General features: G+C 49.3%; 1 protein-coding gene across 1 annotated transcript in view; it reads left to right on the top strand.

The window, feature by feature from the left end:
* Positions 1 to 24,089, top strand: part of LOC307207263 (transducin-like enhancer protein 1) — a 48,267-nt gene extending 24,178 nt beyond the window's left edge. The window contains exons 9-21 of the mRNA XM_079961081.1: positions 3,093 to 3,109; positions 5,246 to 5,350; positions 6,155 to 6,205; positions 7,462 to 7,608; positions 8,793 to 8,928; positions 10,465 to 10,646; positions 13,721 to 13,800; positions 15,771 to 16,020; positions 17,707 to 17,954; positions 19,551 to 19,698; positions 20,711 to 20,861; positions 21,662 to 21,738; positions 23,559 to 24,089. Coding sequence (XP_079817207.1) covers positions 3,093 to 3,109; positions 5,246 to 5,350; positions 6,155 to 6,205; positions 7,462 to 7,608; positions 8,793 to 8,928; positions 10,465 to 10,646; positions 13,721 to 13,800; positions 15,771 to 16,020; positions 17,707 to 17,954; positions 19,551 to 19,698; positions 20,711 to 20,861; positions 21,662 to 21,738; positions 23,559 to 23,666 — 1,700 coding nt within the window. The 3' untranslated portion in view covers positions 23,667 to 24,089. The remainder of the gene's footprint in view (positions 1 to 3,092; positions 3,110 to 5,245; positions 5,351 to 6,154; positions 6,206 to 7,461; positions 7,609 to 8,792; positions 8,929 to 10,464; positions 10,647 to 13,720; positions 13,801 to 15,770; positions 16,021 to 17,706; positions 17,955 to 19,550; positions 19,699 to 20,710; positions 20,862 to 21,661; positions 21,739 to 23,558) is intronic.
* The last annotated feature ends 557 nt before the right edge of the window (positions 24,090 to 24,646 follow it).

The following is a 24,646-nucleotide window of genomic DNA, read 5'->3' as shown; positions in this document are numbered from 1 at the left end:
TGCTATTCACAATAAAGGAGTGAAATGAATGATATCAGAAAAGTCCTGCTTGCTTGGGCATGTTCCGGTTGCCAAGATTAAGATGTGGCTATAAAGATTTAAAAGGACGCGGGTGGCGCTGTGGGTTAAACCACGGAGCATAGGACTTGCTGATCAAAAGGTCAGTGGTTCGAATCCCCGCGACGGGGTGAGCTCCCGTTGCTCGGTCCCTGCTCCTGCCAACCTAGAAGTTCAAAAGCGCGTCAAAGTGCAAGTAGATAAATAGGTACCGCTCCGGCGGGAAGGTAAAGGGCGTTTCTGTGCGCTGCTCTGGTTCGCCAGAAGCGGCTTAGTCCTGCTGCCCACATGACCCGGAAGCTGTACGCCGGCTCCGTCTGCCAGTAAAGCGAGATGAGCGTCGCAACCCCAGAGTTGGCCACAACTGGACCTAATGGTCAGGGGTCCCTTTACCTTTTTATAAAGATTTAAAATTAAGTGCGTTTTCACTTTGTGTGTGTGTATAACCTCTGATCAACCCTATGGTCTATACAGTGCCGGATTTACGTATAAGCTAAACAAGCTATAGCTTAGGGCCCCACTCTCTTGGGGGAACCCCAAAAAATATACTTCTTCTTAATTGTATTTCACTGTTAATATAAGGTAAAGTTAAAGGTACCCCTGCCCGTACGGGCCAGTCTTGACAGACTCTGGGGTTGTGCGCCCATCTCACTCAAGAGGCCGGGGGCCAGCGCTGTCCGGAGACACTTCCGGGTCACGTGGCCAGCGTGACATCGCTGCTCTGGCGAGCCAGAGCCGCACACGGAAACGCCGTTTACCTTCCCGCTGGTAAGCGGTCCCTATTTATCTACTTGCACCCGGAGGTGCTTTCGAACTGCTAGGTTGGCAGGCGCTGGGACCGAGCAGCGGGAGCGCACCCCGCCGCAGGGATTCGAACCGCCGAACTTTCGATCGGCAAGTCCTAGGCGCTGAGGCTTTTACCCACAGCGCCACCTGCATCCCTCACTGTTAATATACTACTTCTTAATTGTATTTCAGTTCAACAATTACTTTGATAAAATATGTATTTTGTTACGTGCAAATGGCTTGAGATACCTATTAGGTCCATCAATTACCATATAGCATAGATTCAACACAAAAACACAGAAGCAATTTGTTGTTGTTGACAAAGGACAGCTGGACATATAAAGGGCCCCATTACCTTCAGTAGCTGAGGGTCTCATTGAACCTAAATTCGGCCCTGTTCATATATACATAAAAAAGCAATTCTAGTGTGTGAACTACCGTATTTTTTGCTCTATAAGACTCACTTTCGCCCTCCTAAAAAGTAAGGGGGAAATGTGTGTGCGTCTTATGGAGCGAATGAAGGCTGCGCAGCTATCCCAGAAGCCAGAACAGCAAGAGGGATTGCTGCTTTCACTGTGCAGCGATCCCTCTTGCTGTTCTGGCTTCTGAGATTCAGAATATTATTTTTCTTGTTTTCCTCCTTCAAAAATTAGGTGCGTCTTGTGGTCTGGTGCGTCTTATAGAGCGAAAAAGACAGTACATTTTTTTTAAATGCTAAAATTCTTCAAAACATAAGAGTGAAATATCACCAGAAATTTGTAAGTTTCAACAAGAATTAATCCATGTAAAACTGTGCCCCTCTGACGTATGCACCCTAGATGACTGCCTAACGATAGCATCCCATCTTGGCAGTGATGCCTAGTGGTCCGGGTAGTGATGAGAGAGTTGTAATCTATCAATATCTGGAGGGAGCTGTTTGGGCTTTTTGCAGCCTTTGGGGCAGGGGAAACCTTTCTGTTTCAGCTGTGCTCTGTTTACGCTGCTAATAATTCCTGTGTGACCTTGTGTTAATAATAATAATAATAATAATAATAATAATAATTTGGAGTGTAACCAGACCCTCCCCAAACCCTTCAAATGCATAAGCAGGCAGAATCGGTGTGCATAATTCAAACGCTCCCCAGGCAAGAGATGAATATTGCAAATATTCGGGGGTGGGGTGGGGAACGATGATATTTTGTTGTCAGTCCTTGGGGGGAGAAGAAGAAAAATGTCAACAAATCTACCCTGTTCAATGGAACAAATATACTTTATTGCTTTGGGGGAAAGTTGTATTTTTTTAATGGAAATATACATATTTTTCGCTCTGTAAGACGCACCAGACCACAAGACGCACCTAGTTTTTGGAGGAGGAAAACAAGAAAAATAATATTCTGAATCTCAGAAGCCAGAACAGCAAGAGGGATCGCTGCGCAGTGAAAGCAGCAATCCCTCTTGCTGTTCTGGCTTCTGGGATAGCTGCGCAGCCTTCATTCGCTCCATAAGACGCACACACATTTCCCCTTACTTTTTAGGAGGGAAAAAATGAGTCATATAGAGCAAAAAATACAATGTATACTAAAATAAATGTCGCGCAGATAACAGCCTCGCCGATAACTTCAGACCGGCTCACATTCGTTAAGTCAGAAGTAAGTAACTTGCCACTAGTTCCCTGGGCTTAGTCGGTTCACAGCCTAGGGGAGCAACCTGCTTTTTGCAAACCGGCTGGTCGCCTGTGGTCAGCGGCTGCTCATCTTTAGGCGGCGGCGGCGGTGACAAGTTACCTAACTTTTTTTGTTGTTTATTTCATGGAAGGGAGAAATGTGCTGTTCAATAACACCCCCCCCCCCGAAATCCTGTTAGCCATTTAAAAACAGGGATACTGATATATAGATATAGATGAGAGAGAGAGAGAGAGAGAGATGCTAGATAGGTAGATAGATGATAGGTAGATAGATAGATAGATAGATAGATAGATAGATAGATGATAGATAGATGATAGATGATAGATAGATGATAGATGGATGATAGATAAATAGATAGACAGATAGATGATATAGATAGATGATATAGAGAAAGATAGAGGATAGATAGATAGATGATAGATAGGTAGATAGATACAATATTATTTTAACCTTTTGCTCACAAATATCAATTCTGCTGTTATTTTCCTCTGTGCACCATTGTGGCTGTTTTTGAGATACTGAAATATCTCTCTCTCTCTCTCTCTCTCCTTTCCCTTTTGCTGATCCGCGTTGCCATGGCGACAGAGAGAGACCCGGGTCCCGTAAGTATCTTTTTTTCCTCCCACCCCTTCCCTTCCATTCTTCAATCCTTCGCTCCCCCCCCAATTGTTTAGCCGTACAGACACCCCTTTCCTTTCCCCGCACCCTTCGCTCGAGAAATCACTTCTAAACAGAGACATGAATAATTTTTTGGGGGGTGGGGGGTCATGCGTGCATCTGGGTCCCCCCCCCTTATTTTATTTTTAAAGCTCTGTATGTGTTTGGAGCTGGGTGGGGAGAGATGGAGAAGAATGAGTGGGAAAAGCCCGTTGAACAAAACATTTGCTGTAAGGATTTGGGAGACAGCCAATTTGCGCTTTTGAAAATGATGTTTGTGTGTCCCCCCTGTTTTTTTTCCCTGGGAGGGGGGCATTGAGCATGTGACACACACTCCTTCTCCTTGGGCGGGGGCCTGCAAAGCATGTTGCCCCATCCCATTTGGGTTTCCTTATTTTTATATATACAGTATATTAATTTATTTAATCGTTTTTTCAATACAAACATCAACCACAAAAAACACATACAACAAAAACCACAATAACACTAATAATACAATTTAACAATTCAGATTTGAGTACTGATATACCTATAACTAGGGACGCAGGTGGCGCTATGAGTTAAACCACAGAGCCTAGGGCTTGCCAATCAGAAGGTCGGCGGTTCGAATCCCTGCGACGGGGTGAGCTCCCGTTGCTCGGTCTCTGCTCCTGCCCAACCTAGCAGTTCGAAAACAAGTCAAAGTGCAAGTAGATAAATAGGTACCACTCTGGTGGGAAGGTAAATGGCGTTTCCGTGCGCTGCTCTGGTTCGCCAGAAGCGGCTTAGTCCTGCTGGCCACATGACCCGGAAGCTGTACGCTGGCTCCCTCGGCCTATAAAGCGAGATGAGCGCCGCAACCCCAGAGTCGGCCACGACTGGACCTAATGGTCAGGGGTCCCGTTACCTTTTATACCTATAACTACACCCTTTTAACAATATTTCTCTCCTCCCTCTACTTCCCGCCTTATCGCTTAAGTATTCCTTCCAGATTTCTTCGTATTTATCCCTTCTTAATTTGCGTCGATATGCAATCCGTTTGTAGGCAACTAGTCTGTCCGTATTGTCAATCCATGGGCTGAATGGGATTTTTTGGTGGCTCTTCCAATTCATCAAAACAAGTTTTTTTTTTGCTTCTAATATGGCAGGGTACATCCATTTTTTTTTAACCCTTGTAATCTCCCACGTTTCCGGTATATATATAAACTTGACATGAGCCAACAGTGTGACGCGGCAGCTAAAAAAGCCAATGCAATTCTGGGCTGCATCAATAGGAGTATAGCATCTAGATCAAGGGAAGTAATAGTGCCACTGTATTCTGCTCTGGTCAGACCTCACCTGGAGTACTGTGTCCAGTTCTGGGCACCACAGTTCAAGAAGGACACTGACAAACTGGAACGTGTCCAGAGGAGGGCAACCAAAATGGTCAAAGGCCTGGAAACGATGCCTTATGAGGAACGGCTAAGGGAGCTGGGCATGTTTAGCCTGGAGAAGAGGAGGTTAAGGGGGGATATGATAGCCATGTTCAAATATATAAAAGGAAGTCATATAGAGGAGGGAGAAAGGTTGTTTTCTGCTGCTCCAGAGAAGCGGACACGGAGCAATGGCTCCAAACTACAAGAAAGAAGATTCCACCTAAACATTAGGAAGAACTTCCTGACAGTAAGAGCTGTTCGACAGTGGAATTTGCTACCAAGGAGTGTGGTGGAGTCTCCTTCTTTGGAGGTCTTTAAGCAGAGGCTTGACAACCATATGTCAGGAGTGCTCTGATGGTGTTTCCTGCTTGGCAGGGGGTTGGACTCGATGGCCCTTGTGGTCTCTTCCAACTCTATGATTCTATGATTATATATATATATATATATATATATATATATATATATGGGAGGCGGGTGCTGCTGCCAAAATATCAAGACAGACAAAAGGAAGGCGTTTTTTGCGCGGTTGAACTATGGAACTCACTCACTATGGAAGTCAGTTGTCTTCTAAAAATTGGATAGACGTTTATTTCCTTGACGTCTGATGGGAGGGCTTTTCACAGGGAGGGCAGGTGCGGCGACTGAAATACTGAAACAGACACTTGCTTCTCTTTCCTCCTTCCCCAGAGCTCCTTAGCGCTGTCCAACGGGGAGCGAATGCGAGCCATTTCGGAGTATCTGAGCAGCAGCAAAAAGAGGAAAACAGAAGAGAAAGAATATGCCACAGATTACGTACGGCGGGCTGGGTTTGGGGGCTTGGGGAATGGAAAACTAGGCACACACCGCAGTGTGCATAACAGTGACAATTACAGTGGTACCTTGGTTCTCAAACTTAATCCGTTCCGGAAGTCCGTTCCAAAACCAAAGCGTTCCAAAACCAAGGCGCGCTTCCCCATACAAAGTCATGCAAAAGGGATTAATCCGTCCCAGACTTTAAAAAACAACCCCTAAATCAGCAATTGAACATGAATTTTACTATCCAACAAGACCATTGATCCTTAAAACAAAAGCAATCATCAATGTACTGTACTATAAACTAAATAAGACAGTATTGTAGATGATAAAAATATTTTTTTTTTCTTACCTGCACTGATGATAGTCATTGTTTGGATGGGGGGGGCTCTTATCCATTTCTGCAGACACACAATCAATCAATCAATCAATCAATCAGTAGCTGAACTGGGTTCCACAGCCATGAAAACAAATTAACTGAAAGAACCCCAAAAATGCAAAATAAATAGCAAAAACAAAAGCACCAAACTTCATTCGTTCCGGAAGTCCGTTTGACTTCCGAAATGTTCAAAAACCAAAGCGCAGCTTCTGATTGGTGCAGGCGCCCTGGATGTTCGGCTTCCGAAAAACGTTCGAAAACTAGAACACTTGCTTCCGGGTTTTCGGCGTTTGGGAACCAAGGTGTTTGAGAACTAAGGTACCGCTGTAATTGCACATTTATTGAAAGTATTTAGTTTAACGAATTCACAGAGCTGGTTTTGGGGGAGACTCTCATAGCTTTCGTTTCCCCCCTTTTCTTTACAGGGCAGCGACGGAGACAAGAGCGAAGAAAATTTGGTGGTTGACGAGCTTTGCGTGCGTATAATAGAACTTCTCGCGGGCGTATAGATATTTCCAAGTTAATGATAGTAGGCTATAGTCTGTGGGTTAAACCACAGAGCCTAGGACTTGCTGATCTTGACATGAGCCAACAGTGTGACGCGGCAGCTAAAAAAGCCAATGCAATTCTGGGCTGCATCAATAGGAGTATAGCATCTAGATCAAGGGAAGTAATAGTGCCACTGTATTCTGCTCTGGTCAGACCTCACCTGGAGTACTGTGTCCAGTTCTGGGCACCACAGTTCAAGAAGGACACTGAAAAACTGGAACGTGTCCAGAGGAGGGCAACCAAAATGGTCAAAGGCCTGGAAACGATGCCTTATGAGGAACGGCTAAGGGAGCTGGGCATGTTTAGCCTGGAGAAGAGGAGGTTAAGGGGTGATATGATAGCCATGTTCAAATATATAAAAGGATGTCACATAGAGGAGGGAGAAAGGTTGTTTTCTGCTGCTCCAGAGAAGCGGACACGGAGCAATAGTTCCAAACTACAAGAAAGAAGATTCCACCTAAACATTAGGAAGAACTTCCTGACAGTAAGAGCTGTTTGACAGTGGAATTTGCTGCCAAGGAGTGTGGTGGAGTCTCCTTCTTTGGAGGTCTTTAAGCAGAGGCTTGACAACCATATGTCAGGAGTGCTCTGATGGTGTTTCCTGCTTGGCAGGGGGTTGGACTCGATGGCCCTTGTGGTCTCTTCCAACTCTATGATTCTATGATCTCTTCCCTTCATAAAAGGGAAGAGAAAGGAAATAAAAGATCAGGCTGAATTCAGGAAGGGGGTTAGTCCCGCTTCACAAACTGAAGCCCGTTTTGCTCATTCAATGCACCAATATTGGCTGCTGAGAATTTTTGTTTGAGGCCTGCAGAAAGCAGATATCTGAACAGGCATTATTTACTGTGTTTTTCGCTCTATAAGACGCACCTGGTTTTTGGAGGAGGAAAACAAGAAAAAAAAATATTCTGAATCTCAGAAGCCAGAACAGCAAGAGGGATCGCTGCGCAGTGAAAGCAGCAATCCCTCTTGCTGTTCTGGCTTCTGGGATAGCTGCGCAGCCTGCATTTGCTCCATAAGACGCACACACATTTCCCCTTACTTTTTAGGAGGGGAAAAGTGAGTCTTATAGAGCAAAAAATACGGTAGTTGGAAAGGACCTCTGATACCTGTCTGTCTGTTTCTCTCTCTCTCTCTCTCTCTCTCTCTCTCTCTCTCCCTCTTTCTGTTTTCCCCATACCAGGATCCCTCCTCCCCACACAGCGTCAATTCCTTCTCCTCCCGGGAAAACGGGGTTGATAAAATCTCCCTGCAGAGGAAGGAATCCATGCAGCTTAGTCCAACATCTTGCAGCTCTTCGCCATCCCGGATCACCAAGGAGGTGGTCACGGTACGTGCGTAATTTCGGGGGATCTATGCCTTCCTGCGTTTAGGGAATCCAGGGAGCATTTTTTTTGGGGGGGAAGCCCCGACAATTGAGGCACAGAGCAGCCCGTTCTCGTACTGCTTCCACAAACATCTTGGCTTTGTTTGATGGATTTGGTACGTTTATATGCCGCTTAGAGTAGGAAAACGGCCTCGCAGGTAAACTGGTCCCGAGTTGCGAAGGGCTTTACACGCTAGCAGTGACACCTTGAACCTTGAAAACACCGTAAGCGTCCAGCAGAGCTGGTCAGAACAGATGGTTCTTCAGATATTCGGAGCTCACCATGTTTGGTGCCTCCAGCTAATGATTATGTTATATTTATAATATAATAAATTTGCGTCCATCAAACTACGAAGCCACAGTAAAGCTTAAAAACTTCCCTGTACAAGGCTGCCTTCAGTTGTCTTCTAAAAGCCCGCTCCATTGTTTATTTCCTTGACATCTGATGGGAGGGTGCCACTACCGAGAAGGCCCTGCAACCTCACGTCATAGCTGTCAGCCGTCCCTTATTTGGCAGGAAAGTCCCTTATCCCAGCGCCGTGTCCCACTGCTGTCCCTTATTGATGATGTCCCTTAAATTTCCCGGGTTTTAGAGGAAGCAGCACCTCTCCCTCCCTCCCTGCTGGCCAGGGAGGAGGGATGCTCCAACTGGGTTGCTTGGCTGTGTTGCTCACCCAATAAGGAGTCTAAGAACGACTGGGGGGTGGAGCTTGCATGCCTTGTGCCGATCAAATCAGCCGCGTTGCCTGGGGACTCACCTTTGCTCAGCGCTTCCCAGCGGAGAGGTGACGGTGTTTTCCCTTGCTGCATCCCCTTTGCCGGGTTGCTGCGCTGTGGGAACCACCGCTTGAGGCTTCATTTGGCTGCTGGTTGACTAAAATCCTTTATTTTGGCTGCTGATCCCTTATTTTCGAGGCTGCTGGTCCCTTATTTTCAAATCTGTAAGTTGACAGCTATGCCTCACGTCTCGCAGAGACACAACCACCAGAAGACACACACACACACACCCCGAGCTAGACCTCAGTTGTCGTGATTTTTTTTCCCTTTTATGAGTGGGAAGGACTTTGTCTGCTCTCCCCAAGCTTCTCCGGGAAAGGGATGGGGGCAGAGGTGTAAATAAATGAAATTTAAGCAGTAATACCTTCCAGGTAGAGAAAGTGGGCACCCCCGGTTTGAAATCCAGCACCCCGACTTCCCAAGGCGAAGGGACGGCGCAGGGATCCTCCAGCAACAGCACGCCCCAGCTCCGTCCAGGGGTCGCGAAGCAGACGGTGGAATCTCTCGGTAATTTGGGGAAGATCAGAAGTGGGTCTGTGATTTGAGCGGGGCAGAGTGGGGAGGTGTGTGAACTGCTGTCAAACTGGCCTTCAAGTCCTTTTGGCTCTTTCTTCCTATAGAAATAAGGTTGTAAGGCTGTCATCACGCTGCAGATCCTGCGGCTGCCAGTAGAGGCCACCCCAACTCCAGTGTGACGAGCAGCAGGCAGGAGAGAGAGCAAGCAAGCAGGGCAGGGAGCCCAGGCGAACTTTTTAATGGAGGTGGAGGCACTGTGAAGCTTGCAGAGCCTCTGTGTAGTTCACAGAGCGGCAAAAGAGCTTCACAAGAACAGCTTGCTAAACTGCTGTGTGAAGCACTCGCCAAATTAAACCTCGCTGTGGACATGTTTAATGGAGTGCTTACTATTATATCCTAATAATCCATTGTGGGATGCGGGTGGCGCTGTGGGTTAAACCACAGAGCCTAGGACTTGCCGATCAGAAGATCGGCAGTTTGAATCCCCGCGACGGGGTGAGCTCCCTGCTCCTGCCAACCTAGCAGTTCAATAGCACATCAAGTGCAAGTAGATAAATAGGTACTGCTCCGGTGGGAAGGTAAACGGTGTTTCCATGCACTGCTCTGGTTCGCCAGAAGCAGCTTCGTCATGCTGGCCACATGACCCGGAAGCTGTACGCCAGCTCCCTTGGCCAATAAAGTGAGATGAGCGCCACAACCCCAGAGTCGGTCACCACTGGACTTAATGGTCAGGGGTCCCTTTACCTTTTAATAATCCATTAGTGTATAAGAGGGCACTGTGAAATCAACTCTCAAGATACCAGCAAACAATAACTGAACTGACAATTCACTCCGAACAATTGCCACAAATAGTTACTAAGCTATCATCAACAAAAATAACAGTGAGGTCACAATACGTATAACACCACAATTGGTTGCAAAAAAAACATGCCCTGGTATCCGAATGCAATGTGTTCCCTGGAAATTGTACATTGGGTGAGTGTTTGCATCATGAGTCGCCGATTTCCATTGATCCCTAGGGGGAAATTTCTAATCCGTTCCCGACAATGGAAGGTTGACCAACCCCACAAGAACACCCTCTAAGGAATAAATGTCCTCTGATATCTGTTTGCACTCCCTCCCTCCATTCCTCAGCCGATCAGCAAAAGGCAAGCAATTAAGTTTAAAGAAATGTCCTGTTTGGATATGTATATGGCAAGGCTGGGGTGTAGTAATGCTTTCCGGGTCATGTGGCCAGCATGACTAAGCCACTTCTGGCGAACCAGAGCAGCGCACGGAAACACCATTTACCTTCCCGCCGGAGTGGTACCTATTTATCTACTTGCACTTTGACGTGCTTTCGAACTGCTAGGTGGGCAGGAGCAGGGTCCGAGCAACGGGAGCTCACCCCGTCATCGCGGGGATTCGAACCGCCGACCTTCTGACTGGCAAGTCCTAGGCTCTGTGGTTTAACCCACAGCGCCACCCGCGTCCCATCCCTTTACACCCATCTCTCATCTATTCCTTGATCCTTTTCTTCCACTTCAGCCCTGAGCCTGCGAAATCCACTCACGGTCCAGAGCTCCTACCAAGCCGCCTTCAACGTGGCGCACGCGTCTGTCAACGGCGACATGGCGAGCGCGGGGCCTTATGCGGGGCTGCACCTGGTAACCCCCCAGCTCAATGGGGCGGCGGTCGTGGGGGCCGCCAGCTACGGGCGTTCCCCTCTGGTGAGTGTTTTGGCCATTGCCGCTTAGGGAAACGAGAGGGGGCTGCCCTATGTTGAGCCAGACCCTTGCTCCATCTAGACCAGTGCTGCCTACACAGGCTGGCAGCATCTCCCCAGCATTTCAGGCAGGGGGAATGTGCTCGGCCCAGCCTGTAGATGCTGTGGATTGAGCCTGCAAATGAGCCACCGTGCTTCCTCGAAGCTAAATGCAAGGTTTCAGTCCTCGTGATTCTGAACAAAAGCTAAGTCCTACTGTAGCCTTATTAGACTTTACCAATTGGTGGGGTCTGCGTTGCTCCCAGGAGGGAGGAAGGAAGTCAAATGACACCGAGGTTGATTCAGAGAAAGAGTTTATTCTGCTCTCCAGATAGCAGAAGGCACTTGCGTGGTCAGTCCGCGGCAAGTCCAAAGAAATGAGAAATTTCATGCAGTATATATATATCCCTCCAGGCTCCCTCTTCCCCCTTCCCTAGGAATCCAAACATGTCAGCTTAAACACGTAAGTTGACATCCATGACCATAAACAGTTGTTCCTGTTCCGGTACTCTTGACCATAAAAGGGTGTTCCTGTTCCAGTTCCTATACTCTTATATTGGGGCGAGAAGAACTCTACGAGCACTCTTGGCGCCGTTCCCGGGTCTCTTGTCAGACCTGACAAGGTCTGTGCGTCAGTGTGTAAGATAAGACCCAGATGTGCCATCCCTGCTCCACTCGGAACTGGCAAGGACATCCATTGCCATCACGGACTGATAAAGGAGAGGGCTTTGAGCACTTGTTTATACAGCTGGTGTTTCTGTTTATGCATTTGCTCAAGAGCTCAAGTTAAAGCATTTTAGAAATGCTCCCTTGGAGAAGGAAAAATGGGGATTTTGGGGCTGACTGCCCAGTCAGGTTTTGGAAACCCATTCCTTCACTACCCGAGTCAAAGCCCATCTAGACCAGTGCTGCGCACACTGGCTGGCAGCAGCTCACCAGCCTTTCAGGTGCCAGGCTTAGCTGAACCCAGAGATGCCAGGGAGCTGCACCCGGGACCAGCTGAAGACTGGCCACTCTGCCACTGAATTAAAACCTTCCACCTAAAACTGAAAAGTGTCCGGTCTTCATGGTTGTGAAATCAAGGGCGGATTGAAGTAGCAATAAATGATTTATTTCTTGTGGCAAATGGCCATCTCTCCATGGGAAGAAGCCTTCTTCGTTATTCTGCGTTTGTAAGAAACTGATCTTTTGCCGTGGTCGCTTTGAAATTCCCTGCTTATTTTGGCACCGGCTGAAAACATTTCCCCGCCTGTTCAAGCCCAAAGCAGGTGTGTAGAATATTGGCCTGTGTTCCAATCTGGTTGTGTAGCTTATCATAGAATTGTAGAATTGTAGAGTCACACCGCCTGCGATGCAGGAATCTTGCCCTGCTGGGTCATTGATTAAATTATTATCTGGATCTTTTAACTGTCGCTGCTGAAGGAATGGGTTTCTGTGCAGGGACCCAAAATCCCCATTTTTCCTTTTCCAAGGGAGCGTTTCTGAAATGCTTTAACTTGAGCTCTTGAGCCAAAACCCAGCTGTATAAACAAGTGCTCAAAGCTCTCTCCCTTATCAGTCCATGAAGGCTGGTAATGGCGGATGGCCTTGTCCGTTCCAAAGTGGAACAGTCTGGGCCTTATCTTACGTCCTGACCACAAAGATGCACAGACCTAGTCCTGGCAACAGCGCCAGAGTGTGTTCTTGGAGTTGGTGACCTCTTGCTCCAAGATAAGAGTATAGGGGGGACAGGAATACCCTTTTATAGTCAGAAGAACAGGAAGGAAAACCCTTTTATGGTTAAGAATACTGGAGCAGGAACATATGTGATGTCAACCTGCGTGTATAGGCTGACGTGGTTGGATTCCTGGGGAAGGAGGGAGAGGGTGCCTGGAGGATATATACAGTGGTGCCCTGCAAGACGAATGCCTCGCAAGATGAAAAACCCGCTAGACGAAAGGGTTTTCCGTTTTTCGAGGCGCTTCGCAAGACGAATTTCCCTATGGGCTTGCTTCACAAGACGAAAACGTCTTGCGAGTCTTGCGAGTTTTTTCGCTCCCCCCTTTTCCTAAGCCGTTAAGCCGCTAATAGCGGTAATCCGCTAAGCCGCTAATAGGGGTGCTTCACAAGACGAAAAAACCGCTAGATGAAGAGACTCGCGGAACGGATTATTTTCGTCTTGCGAGACACCACTGAATACTGCATGAAATTTCTTATTTCTTTGGACTTGCTGTGGACTGACCACGCAAGTGACTTCTGCTATCAGGAGAGCGGAATAAAAGAACTCTTTCTCTGAACCAACCCTCGGTGTCATTTGATTTCCTTCCTTCCGGGAGCAACGCAGAGCCCACCAATCGGTAAAGTCTAATAAGGCTACATTGCGACAAGCTCCCTTCCCTACTGCTCTCCCAGAACCAGGAGAGGCATGAAAAGGGCAGAGGATAGGTTGGCTGATGCAGGCGCAGTCTCCAATTGCTTGGCAAAACCCTGGAAAGGAGGGAACTATGGGCAGACGCAGGTGGCGCTGTGGGTTAAAGCCTCAGCGCCTAGGGCTTGCCGATCGAAAGGTCGGCGGTTCGAATCCCTGCGGCGGGGTGCGCTCCCGCTGCTCGGTCCCAGCGCCTGCCAACCTAGCAGTTCGAAAGCACCTCCGGGTGCAAGTAGATAAATAGGGACCGCTTACCAGCGGGAAGGTAAACGGTGTTTCCGTGTGCGGCTCTGGCTTGCCAGAGCAGCGATGTCACGCTGGCCACGTGACCCGGAAGTGTCTCCGGACAGCGCTGGCCCCTGGCCTCTTATGTGAGATGGGCGCACAACCCCAGGGGTACCTTTACCTTTACCTTATGGGGAGACAGGCACTTCCAGTCCCACCGACTGGTTTAAATGGAGAAAGACCTGCCAGAGATGAGCTGCTCCGCCCATTAGGCCACGACACTCTGCCAAGTCTGCGTTTTTGCCAATAAAGAGTTTGCTCCCAATTTGATTCGGTGTCGGCTGGCTTTGTGAAACTCAAGTTGCTTCCTGTTAACCAAAGCAAATCCTCTCCTCTGGTCTGACCAGGTTGCCTACGACCCCCACTCTCACCTGCGGGTCCCGGGATTGTCGACAGGGATGCAGACAGGTTTGCCTTCAGCAAAGCCGTAAGTGATGGTGTGGGGGTCTGTGTGCGCAGCAAGGGACAAATTTGGGGATTGAGGAGGGTGGCGTCCCATGGCCGAGCCTCGGAAGCGAAGGAACGATGTCAATAAACCGTGTCTAAAAACCTCCCCCTTTGCGTTCCCGTGTCTGAGCCTCTGAAGCTAACAGACGATAACAACAACAACAACAACAACAACAACAACAACAACAATTTATTTATACCCCGCCCATTTAGCTGGGTTTCCCTAGCCACTCTGGGCGGCTTCCAACAAACACTAAAATACAATAACCTATTTAAACATTAAAAGCTTCCCTAAACAGGGCTGCCTTTAGATGTCTTCTAAAAGTTTGGTAGTTATTTTTCTCTTTGACATCTAGTGGGAGGGCGTTCCACAGGGTGGGTGCCACCACCGAGAAGGCCCTCTGCCTGGTTCCCTGTAACTTGGCTTCTCGCAGGGAGGGAACCGCCAGAAGGCCCTCAGCGCTGGACCTCAGTGTCCAGGCAAAATGATGGAGATGGAGACGCTCCTTCAGGTATACTGGACCGAGGCTGTTTAGGGCTTTAAAGGTCAACACCAACACTTTGAATTGTGCTCAGAAACGTACTGGGAGCCGGTGTAGGTCTTTCAAGACCGCTGTTATGTGGTCTTGGTGGCTGCTCCCAGTCACCAGTCCAGCTGCCGCATTCTGGATTAGTTGCAGTTTCCGGGTCACCTTCAAAGGTAGCCCCACATAGAGCACATTGCAGTAGTCCAAGCAGGCGATAACTAGAGCATGGACCACTCTGGAGAGACAGTCTGTGGGCAGGTAGGGTCTCATGCTGCGTACCAGATGGAGCTGATAAACAGCTGCCCTGGACACAGAATTGACCTGCGCCTCCATGGACAGCTGTGAGTCCAAAATGACTCCCAGGCTGCACACCTGGTCCTTCAGGGACACAGTCGCCCCATTCAGGACCAGGGAGTCCCCCACACCCGCCCTGTCCCCCAGAAACAGTCCTTCTGTCTTGTCAGGATTCAACCTTGAGAAAACAACACAGCACTCCAGACCATAGCTGTCAACCGTCCCTTATTTGGCGGGAAACTCCCTTATCCCAGCACCATGTCCCGCTGCTGTCCCTTATTGATGATGTCCCTTAAATTTCCCGGGTTTCAAAGGAAGCAGCTCCTCTCCCTCCCTCTCTGCCAGCCAGGGAGGAGGGAGGCTCCAACTGTGTTGCTTGGCTGCGTTGCTCACCCAATAAGGAGTCTGAGAACGACTGGGGGGTGGAGCTTGCATGCCTTGTGCCAATCAAATCGGCCGCGTTGCCTAGGGACTCGCCTTTGCTCAGCGCTTCCCAGCGGAGAGGTGACGGTGGTTTTCCTTGCTGCATCCCCTTTGCCGGGTTGCTGCGCTGTGGGAACCACCGCTTGAGGCTTCGTTTGGCTGCTGGCTGGGCTTTCTGCCTTTGGCTCGGAGGGGCTCAGAAGTCGAACATACCTGTGCTGGGAAAATCCCTTATTTTGGCTGCTGATCCCTTATTTTCGAGGCTGCTGGACCCTTATTTTCGAGGCTGCTGTTCCCTTATTTTCGAGGCTGCTGGTCCCTTATTTTCAAATCTGTAAGTTGACAGCTATGCTCCAGACCCAAACATTATTATTTGCAGCTTCCCTTGTGTGGACAGTTCTGTGTTTGGGTTTTGGGGGGGGTGGCAGAGAGGCCTGGAATGGAGTTTACAGGGAAAGGGTTTGGCTGGCCGGGCAGGAGAGGCCAACACTGCAACAGCGTTTTGCAAGGTCTCCCTTGTTTGGTGCAGAACTTTTCTAAGTCGTGCTGTTATTTAGTTCAAGGGCGGCAAAGATTTTAGGGGAATTGCAGTTTACGGCGCCTTCCTGGGCCCCTGGAGGGGGGCCTTACCCTGCAGGGAATGGCGGTCTGGGGTCTTTTGGCCATTCCATTCCCACCCAAAGCCTTCTCCCCGCTTCCCCCGCAGAGCGTACTCCTTTCACGTCAGCTCTGACGGGCAGATGCAGCCGGTGCCCTTCCCGCCCGACGCCCTCATCGGCTCGGGCATCCCTCGCCACGCCCGCCAGCTCCACACGCTGACGCACGGGGAGGTGGTCTGCGCCGTCACCATCAGCAATTCCACGCAGCACGTCTACACGGGGGGCAAAGGCTGCGTGAAGGTGTGGGACGTGGCCCAGCCGGGCGCCAAGACCCCCGTGGCACAGCTGGACTGCCTGGTATGTACGAGGACGGATGTGGGTGTGGGTGCATGTTGGCTTGCGTGACTCGGTTTCCCAAGCGCATCCCTAGGGTCTCCCACGACTTGGGTGCTCTCGTGGTCCTTGCAAGATGGTTTTTATTGCTTCCTGTCTTTTAAAAGAAATATATCACCATCATTCCTTCTAGCACCAATCTTCGGGGGTGAGTGCCAATCATTTCTCATTCAAAACGGCATTTTCCATGTGCAAGAAGGGGGGAAACCCAAAGGGTCAACCCGCTAAAAATTAATCAGTTAATGAGATATGGGCCTGGAATTATGACTTTGTTTGGGGTCAGGTCAGGGAAAGAGGACACGGAATGGAGTCTCTGACAAAGGTTGTGGCTGGCGGGCTGCAGCCCTGAGCAGGATCACTCCATTTGCAATTTTATATTCTAAGCTAGAGTAAACCTTAAGAAGAGTTTGGATTTGATATCCCACCTTTCACTCCCTTTTAAGGAGTCTCAAAGTGGCTAACAATCTCCTTTCCCTTCCTCCCCCACAACAAACACTCTGTGAGGTGAGTGGGGCTGAGAGACTTCAGAGAAGTGTGACTGGCCCAAGGTCACCCAGCAGCTGTATGTCGAGGAGCAGAGACGCGAACCTGGTTCCCCAGATTACGTGACTACCGCTCTTAACCACTACACCACACTGGCTGCTTAAAGGCTGGAATGGGGTCAAGGGGTGGGGTTGAAGCAAACATGGAATGGAGTTTCCAACAAAGGTTGTGGCTGGCAGGCTGCAGCCCTGAGCAGAATCACTCCATTTGCAATTTTATATTCTAACCTAGAGCAAACCTTAAGCTGCTTAAAGGCTGGAATGGGGAGTATCTGGAATGGGGTCAGGTGAGGGGGGATGCGGACATGGAATGGAGTCTCTGACAAAGGTTGTGGCTGGCAGGCTGCAGCCCTGAGCAGGATCACTCCAGCTGCAATTTTATTTTCCAGGCATGACTTAATAAACCTTTTGCCTCTTCGGTTGGCCTAGAATTCAGACGTGTGGGATATTTCTGTGTTGTGTGTGCTATTTCTATCGCTTATGAAAGAAACTGGGAATATCGCCATTCCCTCTACAGTCGAATCCCGAACGCCTTGCAAGTCGAACCTTTCGGCTCCCGAACGCTGCAAACCCAGAGGTGCCTGTTCCGGTTTGCAAACGTTCTTTGGAACCTGAACGTCCGACGCGGCTTCCGATTGGAGCTTCCTGCAGCCAATCGGAAGCCGCGCTTTGGTTTCCGAACGTTTTGGAAGTCGAATGGACTTCGGAACAGATTCCGTTCGATTTCCGAGGTACGAGGTACGACTGTATTCATGATCTTGAGGGGTGAGCGCTGAAACTGGGAATATCGCCATTCCCTCTGCAGTCGAATCCAGAACGCCTTGCAAGTCGAACCTTTCGGCTCCCGAACGCCGCAAACCCGGAAGTGACTGTTCCGGTTTGCGAATGTTCTTTGGAACCCAAACGTCTGATGCGGCTCCCAATTGGAGCTTCCTGCAGCCAATCGGAAGCCGCGCTTTGGTTTCGGAATATTTTGGAAGTCAAACGGACTTCAGGAACAGATTCCAGAGGTACGACTGTATTCGCGATCTTCAGGGGTGAGCGCTGATCGTTTTTCCGTTCCAAACGTGCCGGCCGCTTCCTTAAACCTCTTCCTCCCTCGCCACAGAACCGGGACAACTATATCCGGTCGTGCAAACTCCTCCCCGACAGCAGAAGTTTGATCGTGGGCGGGGAGGCCAGCACCCTCTCCATTTGGGACTTGGTGGCGCCGACTCCCCGGATCAAGGCGGAGCTGACGTCCTCTGCCCCGGCCTGCTATGCCCTCGCCATCAGCCCCGATGCCAAGGTCTGCTTTTCTTGCTGCAGCGATGGCAACATCGTGGTCTGGGACCTCCAGAACCAGACCCTTGTTAGGTGAGTGTTACCTGCTTGCAGTCTGTCCAAGGAGGCGGGCGGGTGTGGGGGACTCCCTGGTCCTGAATGGGGCAACTGTGCCCCCGAAGGACCAGGTGCGCAGCCTGGGAGTCATTCTGGACTCACAGCTGTCCATGGAGGCGCAGGTCAATTCTGTGTCCAGGGCAGCTGTCTACCAGGTCTACCTGGTACGCAGGATGAGACCCTCCCTGCCTGCGCACTGTCTCACCAGTGTGGTGCATGCTCTGGTTATCTCCCGCTTGGACTATTGCAATGCGCTCTATGTGGGGCTGCCTTTGAGGGGACCCGGAAACGACAATTAATCCAGAATACGGCAGCTAGACTGGTGACTGGGAGCGGCCGCCGAGACCACATAACACCGGTCCTGAAAGACCTACATTGGCTCCCAGTACGTTTCCGAGCACAATTCAAAGTGTTGGTGCTGACCTTTAAAGCCCTAAAGGGCCCAGTATACCTGAAGTAGCGTCTCCACCCCCATCGTTCTACCCGGACACTAAACAACCAACTTTGGAAATTACTGCTTTAGTGGGACACCGGTTTCAGAACAAAGGCCTTTTGGCCAGCAAAAATGTCACCCTTCTGTGATGACCCCTAAGTGTTGTCGTTTAGTCGTGTCCGCCTCTTCGTGACCCCCTGGACCAGAGCACGCTAGGCACTCCTGTCTTCCACTGCCTCCCGCAGTTCGGTCAAACTCATGCTGGTAGCTTCGAGAACACTGTCCCACCATCTCGTCCTCCGTTGTCCCCTTCTCCTTGTGCCCTCCATCTTTCCCAGCATCAGGGTCTTTTCCAGGGAGTCTTCTCTTCTCATGAGGTGGCCAAAGTCTTGGAGCCTCAGCTTCAGGATCTGTCCTTCCAGTGAGCTCTCAGGGCTGATTTCCTTCAGAATGGAGAGGTTTGATCTTCTTGCAGTCCATGGGACTCTCAAGAGTCTCCTCCAGCACCAGAATTCAATTCTTTGACGATCAGCCTTCTTTATGGTCCAGCTCTCACTTCCATACATCACTGCTGGGAAAACCATAGCTTTAACTATACGGACCTTTGTCGGCAAGGTGATGTCTCTGCTTTTTAAGATGCTGTCTAGGTTTGTCAATGCTTTTCTCCCAAGAAGCAGGCGTCTTTTAATTTCGTGGCTGCTGTCACCATCTGCAGTGATCATGGAGCCCAAGAAAGTCAAATCTCTCACTGCCTCCATTTCTTCCCCTTCTATTTGCCAGGAGGTGATGGGCCCAGTGGCCATGATCTTCAGACCATATTTTGTGCTCTCCTCTTTCACCATCATTAAGTAAGAACTGCTTCATTTGCCAGTCAGGGGTTCTGAGCATAGCTGTCAACGTTTCCCTTTTTTTAAGGGGAATTCCCTTATTCCGAATAGGATTCCTCGCAAGAAAAGGGAAAAATTGACAGCTATGGTTCTGAGTGCTTTCAGAAAATAGCACCTGGTGCTTTGAAGGCCCAAAGTTCAGGTGTCTATTGGGGCTTCAAAGCACCAGATGATCGATTATTCCAACGTGTCTAATCTGTCATTTCTGGAATATTGGGTGACTCCCTTCTCCTTTTATATCTTTCTTTCCAGGCAGTTCCAGGGGCACACGGACGGCGCCAGTTGCATCGACATCTCGAACGACGGCACGAAGCTTTGGACGGGAGGGCTGGACAACACTGTGCGGTGCTGGGACCTCCGCGAAGGGCGCCAGCTTCAACAGCACGACTTCACCTCACAGGCATGGGGAGGGGGGCAAAGGAGGGGGCAGAAGGGGGAGGAGACTCACCTGGTTGAAGTGGGTGTGGCCTCTGGGCACCCATTAACAGTTGGCAATGATAGACGCAGCCTCCCAGAACCCTCTTGAAAAAGACATCTGTGTTAGCGTCTATCGCTTTCTTGTGGCGGTGAGTTCCATATGTTAGCGAGTCCTTGTGTGAACAAGGACTTCCCTTACTAATTTCTAGATTTATGAACAAGGGAGAAAAAGCTTTCTTTCTTATATTGGCACTGGGCATAACTTTTATACATATCACATCGTTTTTTTAAAAAATAAATGCCTTTTTTGTTGTTTTCAAAATACTTTTTGGCATGGGGCAATCCCCCCGGGGGATTTTCTGCCGTGTTTTCTTTAGCTTAAAAACAAGAATTCAGAAATGTGAGGAGCAGAGAGGGGTGCTACAGTCTCCCCCCCCCCAAAAAAAATCCTTCCCCAAACTCCTGGCAATCTTCTTTCCATCCACTCACCCTCTGGTTTCTTGGAGATTTCAGCAGGTTGTTCCCTGTCAATAATAATGTGAACTAGAAACTTGGGTGCACCTGTGAGAGAAATCACTGCGTCCTGGGCAACCGAAAAAATTACACCATCCGCCCAGCGCCTTCCATTTTTGCTTCTCTCCGTCTGCGTTGCAACTAGAATTGAGGTCTAGAAACTTGGTGGGGGCTGAAATTAAGGCAGAGGCTTGCGGAACCCATGGGACTGTGGCCACCGCTCGGCCACAACCCTGGCGCATGCCCTGCTTTCAATTCTCTTCCCTCTGTCCCCATCAGTGATGGCTGGTGCTCACTGAAGCCCTGATTGGGTGGGAGGTTGGGAGCTGACCAGTAGGTGGCGCTAAAGCTAATGGCAGGCAGAGCCACTTCCTGACAGGTTGAAGTGAGAAGTCAGGCTGCAGGTAGGTTTTGCACTGCTCCCTTCGCCCTAATGGCTCATCCTCCACTGTCTCCCATCTCCCCCCCCCTTGCCCTTCCAGATATTTTCCTTGGGTTACTGCCCCACGGGGGAGTGGTTGGCGGTCGGTATGGAAAGTAGCCACGTTGAAATCCTTCACGTCTCGAAGCCCGAAAAGTACCAACTCCATCTCCACGAGAGCTGTGTCCTCTCCCTGAAGTTCGCCTCCTGCGGTAAGCCTGGGGTTTCTGCTAAAATTATTATTATTGTTGATTTATATACTGCCCTTCATCACAGCATCTTGGTGCGGTTCACAGAATAAAATTACACAAGAGACATATTTTGTACTATGAACAGCTCAAATTGCCAAGTGCAGCTTTTAAATCGGGGGAGGAGGTAAAGAGTAGACAGACTAACTGGTGCTTCTGCAGGATAGGGCCCCTTCCAGCCATAGCTGTCAACCATCCCTTATTTGGCGGGAAAGTCCCTTATCCCAGCGCTGTGTCCCGCTGCTGTCCCTTATTGATGATGTCCCTTAAATTTCTCGGGTTTCAAAGGAAGCAGCTCCTCTCCCTCACTCTCTGCCGGCCAGGGAGGAGGGAGGCTCCAGCTGTGTTGCTTGGCTGCGTTGCTCACCCAATAAGGAGTCTAAGAACGACTGGGGGGTGGAGCTTGCATGCCTTGTGCCGATCAAATCGGCCGCCTTGCCTGGGGACATGCCTTTGCTCAGCGCTTCCCAGCGGAGAGGGGACGGTGGTTTTCCTTGCTGCATCCCCTTTGCCGGGTTGCTGCGCTGTGGGAACCACCGCTTGAGGCTTCGTTTGGCTGCTGGCTGGGCTTTCTGCCTTTGGCTCGGAGGGGCTCAAAAGTCGAACATACCTGTGCTTGGAAAATCCCTTATTTTGGCTGCTGATCCCTTATTTTCAAGGCTGCTGGTCCCTTATTTTCAAATCTGTAAGTTGACAGCTATGGTCAGATGAGATTATTCTCTTTATTGAGACGTAGCAAACAGCCTGTTTCTTCCCCATTACAGGAAAATGGTTCGTAAGCACTGGCAAGGACAACTTATTGAACGCCTGGCGAACGCCGTACGGAGCCAGCATATTCCAGGTAAGAGAGAGCCAGGGTCAGGCCGCTGATGGGTGAGAGAGGAGACCTATGCAGAGTGGCTGTGGACCAATAATTCATTTATCCGTAAGAATTGGTGGTAATTCGTCTAGCTTTCGAACCCACACCCTTTTCTCTGATCAAATAAGTTGTCTGGAGAGTTTTTTCTAGACAAGTGGTAGGCAACCTAAGGCCCAGGGGCCGGATCCGGCCCAATCGCTATCTAAATCTGGCCCGCGGGCGGTCCGGGAATCACCGTGTTTTTACATGAGTAGAACGTATCCTTTTATTTAAAATGCACCTCTGGGTTATTTGTGGGGCATAGGAATCCGTTCATTTTTTTCTTCAAAATATAGTCCGGCCCCCCACAAGGTCTGAGGGACAGTGGACCGGCCCCCTGCAGAAAAAGTTTGTTGACCCCTGTTCTAGACGGTCAAGGGTCCAGAAACCGAGCCGGATGAGGAACGGTTGAAGGAGCTGGGTATGTTTAGCTTGGGAGATAGAGGAGATAATGAGAGCCACCTTCAAATATCTCCAGAGCTGTTGCATGGCGGATGGGGAAAATTTGTTTTCTTCTGCTTCTGAGGGTAGGACTCGAACCCACGGCTTCCAGTGATGGTTCCGACTAAACATTAGGAATAAATTTTCAGCACGGGGAAAACGGACTCCATTGGGAGATGGGCTCTCTCCTTCCTTTGGAGGCTTTTAGGGAGAAGTTCAATCGATGCTTTAGCTGAGATTCCTGCATCGCAGAGAGGTTAAGATGGATGACCTTTGGGTTCCTTCCAACTTTTTTGCTTCCATTTTTTCCCTAGCCTTTATTTGTTGTTGTTGTTTAGTCGTTTAATCATGTGCGCCTCTTCGTGACCCCCTGGACCAGAGCACGCCAGGCCCTCCTGTCTTCCCCTGCCACTCCCAGTTTGGTCAAACTCATGCTGGTCGCTTCGAGAACACTGTCCCACCATCTCGTCCTCTGTCATCCCCTTCTCCTTGTGCCCTCCATCCTTCCCAACATCAGGGTCATCTGCATATCTGAGGTTGTTGATATTTCTTCCGGCAATCTTAATTCTGGCTTGGGATTCATCCAGCCCAGCCTTTCGCATGATGAATTTTGCATATAAGTTGAATAAGCAGGGAGACAATATACAGCCTCGCCGTACTCCTTTCCCAATTTTGAACCCATCAGTTGTTCCATTTCCAGTTCTGACTGTAGCTTCTTGTCCCACATAGAGATTTCTCAGGTGACAGATGAGGTGATCAGGCACTCCCATTTCTTTAAGAACTTGCCACAGTTTGCTGTGGTCGACACAGTCAAAGGCTTTTGCATAGTCAATGAAGCAGAAGTAGATGTCTTTCTGGAACTCTCTAGCTTTCTCCATAATCCAGCGCATGTTTGCAATTTGGTCTCTGGTTCCTCTGCCTCTTCTAAATCCAGCTTGCACTTCTGGGAGTTCTTGGTCCACATACTGCTTGAGCCCTCCTTGTAGAATTTTAAGCATAGCCTTGCTAGCGTGAGAAATGAGTGCAATTGTGCGATAGTTGGAGCATTCTTTGGCACTGCCCTTCTTTGGGATTGGGATGTAGACTGATCTTCTCCAGTCCTCTAGCCACTGCTGAGTTTTCCAAACTTGCTGGCATATTGAGTGTAGCACCTTATGTAGCACCCTAGCATTTATGGGAGGGTTTTAGTTTTAAAGTTTTGTTTCCTGAGGTTCGGGGTGCGAGAACGGTGACCTCCTGCTCTCGTGAAAACCAAGCCCGGCTTCCTTTCAACATTAAACCTTTCTCTCCCCCCCCCCTTTTTTTATAAAAACTACTTTCAGTCCAAGGAATCTTCGTCGGTCCTCAGCTGCGACGTTTCCACCGACGACCAGTTCATCGTCACCGGTTCCGGAGACAAGAAGGCGTCCGTCTACGAAGTGATGTATTGAGGACAAGTCGGCCTCCTCGCCGAATGAAAGAGGGGCGGATGAGCCCCATAGTGTCTCCCCACCCCCCCAGCCAAAGAATACACTTAAACTTAGCCCGGAGAACAGAGTTGGACCTCATTTCTCCTGCTAAGCACGTTCCTTTCGTGGATGAGGGTTTGTGTGTGTGCCTGCGTTTGGGGAAAGAAGACGCGGATTTCAGAAACAGGACTCTGCTGCTGCTTTTAATTCTCCCCGATCTGATTTTTTTATTTTTATTTCTGGTGGGTTCAAGAGGGAGTAGGGTTTGCTCTTTCCCCGCAACTCACTCTCTCCTTAACTGTGTGTTCAAATCTAAACTCTCGGAACTGTTTCTTGTGTGTTTTGATCTCTCTCTTTTTTTAGAATCTTTAAAATAAAAACGGGATGGGTTGTTTTGTGGCACAACTCGGCTTCTGTTCCTATTGTTTGGGATATTTCTCTCTGCCTGTCTTTCGTCTCTTTTCTCACTAGCCGTCCTCCTCTCTGTGTCTTTCTCTCTTTCATCTTTTCTGTCTCCTTCCTTCCTTCTTTCCCTGGGGAGCTTCCAGGGAGAAAGAGACAGGTCTAAAGGTATTTTTCGAAACGACGGGATGCGACTGACATTTAATCCCAGAATTCTCTGCGCTGTCAAGAAACTCCATCTTCCCATGCAAGCAAGAGAACATACCGTATTTTTTGCTCTATAAGACTCACTTTTTCCCTCCTAAAAAGTAAGGGGGAAATGTGTGTGTGCGTCTTATGGAGCGAATGCAGGCTGCGCAGCTATCCCAGAAGCCAGAACAGCAAGAGGGATTGCTGCTTTCGCTGCACAGCGATCCCTCTTGCTGTTCTGGCTTCTGAGATTCAGAATATTTTTTTTTCTTGTTTTCCTCCTCCAAAAACTAGGTGCGTCTTGTGGTCTGGTGCGTCTTATAGAGCGAAAAATACGGTATGTTGTGGTTCAAGGTTCTTTTCCAGACGGG

The sequence above is a fragment of the Podarcis cretensis genome, assembly GCF_951804945.1.
Source record: "Podarcis cretensis genome assembly, chromosome: 18".
Lineage (NCBI taxonomy): Eukaryota > Metazoa > Chordata > Lepidosauria > Squamata > Lacertidae > Podarcis > Podarcis cretensis.
The sequence above is the reverse complement of the archived record's forward strand: the minus strand, read 5'-3'. Positions and strand labels throughout refer to the sequence as shown.